The sequence below is a fragment of the Geospiza fortis genome, unplaced genomic scaffold (genome assembly GCF_000277835.1).
Source record: "Geospiza fortis unplaced genomic scaffold, GeoFor_1.0 scaffold414, whole genome shotgun sequence".
Taxonomy (NCBI): Eukaryota; Metazoa; Chordata; class Aves; order Passeriformes; family Thraupidae; genus Geospiza; species Geospiza fortis.
The window spans coordinates 95,128-98,096 of NW_005054745.1; the positions used below are offsets into that span (position 1 = coordinate 95,128).

General features: G+C 55.8%; 1 protein-coding gene across 1 annotated transcript in view; it reads left to right on the forward strand.

Moving 5' to 3' along the window:
• SIGLEC1 (sialic acid binding Ig like lectin 1) overlaps positions 1 to 2,969 on the forward strand; it is a 20,756-nt gene that overhangs the window by 8,928 nt on the left and 8,859 nt on the right. The window contains 3 exon segments of the mRNA XM_031065367.1: positions 1 to 71; positions 1,986 to 2,431; positions 2,913 to 2,966. The exon segment at positions 1 to 71 is cut by the window's left edge and continues 269 nt beyond it. Coding sequence (XP_030921227.1) covers positions 1 to 71; positions 1,986 to 2,431; positions 2,913 to 2,966 — 571 coding nt within the window.

Below are 2,969 nucleotides of genomic sequence, written 5' to 3' on the forward strand. Positions count from 1 at the left end.
GCCCTTCTCTTCCCCTTCTCCCCTTTTCCTTTCCCTTTCAATTTCCCCTTTTCCCTTCCCCCTTCCCTTCTGTTTCCCTTTTCACTTCCCATTCTCTTCCCCTTTCCCCTTTTCCTTTCAATTTCCCCTTTTTCCTTTTCCTTTTCTGTTTCCTTTCCCTTCACCATCCTCTTCTGTTTCCCCTTTCCCCTTTCTCCTTTCCCCCTTCCCCTTTTCCCTTTTCCCTTTTCCTTTTCCCCTTTCCCCTTTCCCCTTTCCCCTTTTCCCTTCTCTGCCTCCTTTCCCATTCCCTTTCCCTTCACTGTCCCCTTCTCTTTTCCCTTTTCCCTTCTCCCTTTTCCCTTTTCCCTTTGCCCTTTGCCCTTTCCCCTTTCTCCTTTCCCCTTCTCCTTCCTTTCCCCCTTCCCCTTTTCCCCTTTCCCCTTTTCCCCTTTCCCTCTTTTCCCCTTTCTCCTTTCCCCTTCCCCTTTCCCCCTTTCCCTTTCCCCTTTCTCCTTTCCCCTTCTCCTTCCTTTCCCCCTTCCCCTTTTCCCCTTTCCCCTTTTCCCCTTTCCCTCTTTTCCCCTTTCTCCTTTCCCCTTCCCCTTTCCCCCTTTCCCTTTCCCCTTTCTCCTTTCCCCTTCTCCTTCCTTTCCCCCTTCCCCTTTTCCCCTTTCCCCTTTTCCCCTTTCCCTCTTTTCCCCTTTCTCCTTTCCCCTTCCCCTTTCCCCCTTTCCCTTTCCCCTTTCTCCTTTCCCCTTCTCCTTCCTTTCCCCCTTCCCCTTTTCCCCTTTCCCCTTTTCCCCTTTCCCTCTTTTCCCCTTTCTCCTTTCCCCTTCCCCTTTCCCCCTTTCCCTTTCCCCTTTCTCCTTTCCCCTTCTCCTTCCTTTCCCCCTTCCCCTTTTCCCCTTTCCCCTTTTCCCCTTTCCCTCTTTTCCCCTTTCTCCTTTCCCCTTCCCCTTTCCCCCTTTCCCTTTCCCCTTTCTCCTTTCCCCTTCTCCTTCCTTTCCCCCTTCCCCTTTTCCCCTTTCCCCTTTTCCCCTTTCCCTCTTTTCCCCTTTCTCCTTTCCCCTTCCCCTTTCCCCCTTTCCCTTTCCCCTTTCTCCTTTCCCCTTCTCCTTCCTTTCCCCCTTCCCCTTTTCCCCTTTCCCCTTTTCCCCTTTCCCTCTTTTCCCCTTTCTCCTTTCCCCTTCCCCTTTCCCCCTTTCCCTTTCCCCTTTCTCCTTTCCCCTTCTCCTTCCTTTCCCCCTTCCCCTTTTCCCCTTTCCCCTTTTCCCCTTTCCCTCTTTTCCCCTTTCTCCTTTCCCCTTCCCCTTTCCCCCTTTCCCTTTCCCCTTTCTCCTTTCCCCTTCTCCTTCCTTTCCCCCTTCCCCTTTTCCCCTTTCCCCTTTTCCCCTTTCCCTCTTTTCCCCTTTCTCCTTTCCCCTTCCCCTTTCCCCCTTTCCCTTTCCCCTTTCTCCTTTCCCCTTCTCCTTCCTTTCCCCCTTCCCCTTTTCCCCTTTCCCCTTTTCCCCTTTCCCTCTTTTCCCCTTTCTCCTTTCCCCTTCCCCTTTCCCCCTTTCCCTTTCCCCTTTCTCCTTTCCCCTTCTCCTTCCTTTCCCCCTTCCCCTTTTCCCCTTTCCCCTTTTCCCCTTTCCCTCTTTTCCCCTTTCTCCTTTCCCCTTCCCCTTTCCCCCTTTCCCTTTCCCCTTTCTCCTTTCCCCTTCTCCTTCCTTTCCCCCTTCCCCTTTTCCCCTTTCCCCTTTTCCCCTTTCCCTCTTTTCCCCTTTCTCCTTTCCCCTTCCCCTTTCCCCCTTTCCCTTTCCCCTTTCTCCTTTCCCCTTCTCCTTCCTTTCCCCCTTCCCCTTTTCCCCTTTCCCCTTTTCCCCTTTCCCTCTTTTCCCCTTTCTCCTTTCCCCTTCCCAATGGGAATGACCTCATGTCTGCACTCCAAATGCCACCAGATCCCTCCCAGTGCCACCAGACCTCTCCCAGTGCCACCCCCTGCCTGTATTGCACCCCCTCAGCCCTGGGCATCTCCAGGAGGAGTTGGGGACACCCTAAGGGGACAGGGAGCCCCAATATCGCATCGGAGCTGTCCCAAATCCTTGGACAGAGTGGGAATATCGCACCCCACAGGTTATGGAAGTGACGAGGGGACACCGGCAGTGCCAAGCTCTGCCCTGTCCCCTCTGAGCTGGCACTGTCCCCGCTCCAGCCACCCGAGTCCTGATCTCACCGTCCTCGGAGGTGCTGGAAGGTGACAACGTGTCCCTGCTGTGCCAGGTGGCAGGAGAGCCACCGAGTGACACCGTCTACTCCTGGTACAAGGACAGCAAGTGGCTGCAGGAGGGTCCTGACAGTGTCCTTGTGCTGTCCCATGTCACCAGCACTGCCACCGGGCTCTACCACTGCCGGGCCCAGGGCTCCGCAGGGACCAGCGTGTCCCCTGCTGTCACCCTGAGCGTCTGCTGTGAGTGGGACCCGCCAGGGGATGGGATGGGATGGGATGGGATGGGATGGGATGGATGGATGGATGGATGGATGGATGGGAATTTGGGATGGGAAGGAATTGGGCTGATTTGGGATGAGATAGAATTGAGATGAAATGGGGTGGGATAAAATGAGATGGGGAAGAAATGCGATGGGATGGGATGGGATGGGATGGGATGGGATGGGATGGGATGGGATGGGATGGGATGGTGCTATTGAGATGGGATTATACCACTGGAATGATGCCATTGGGATGGTGCCAACAGGATGGCACCACTGGAATGATGCTGAGATAGGATGGTGCCAAGGAGATGGCACCAATGGGATGGTGCCACTGGAATGGCACCAATGGGATGGCACCGATGGGATGGCACCGATGGCACCCTGTTGGACGCTGGCACCTCGCTGGGTCCCGGGGGTCTCTGGGTGCATCCTCAGGTCTCTCCCGCCCTCCTGGTCAGACCCCCCGCGGGCGCCGGTGCTCAGCACATTCCTGGAGCCTCCGTGGGGCCGGCGTG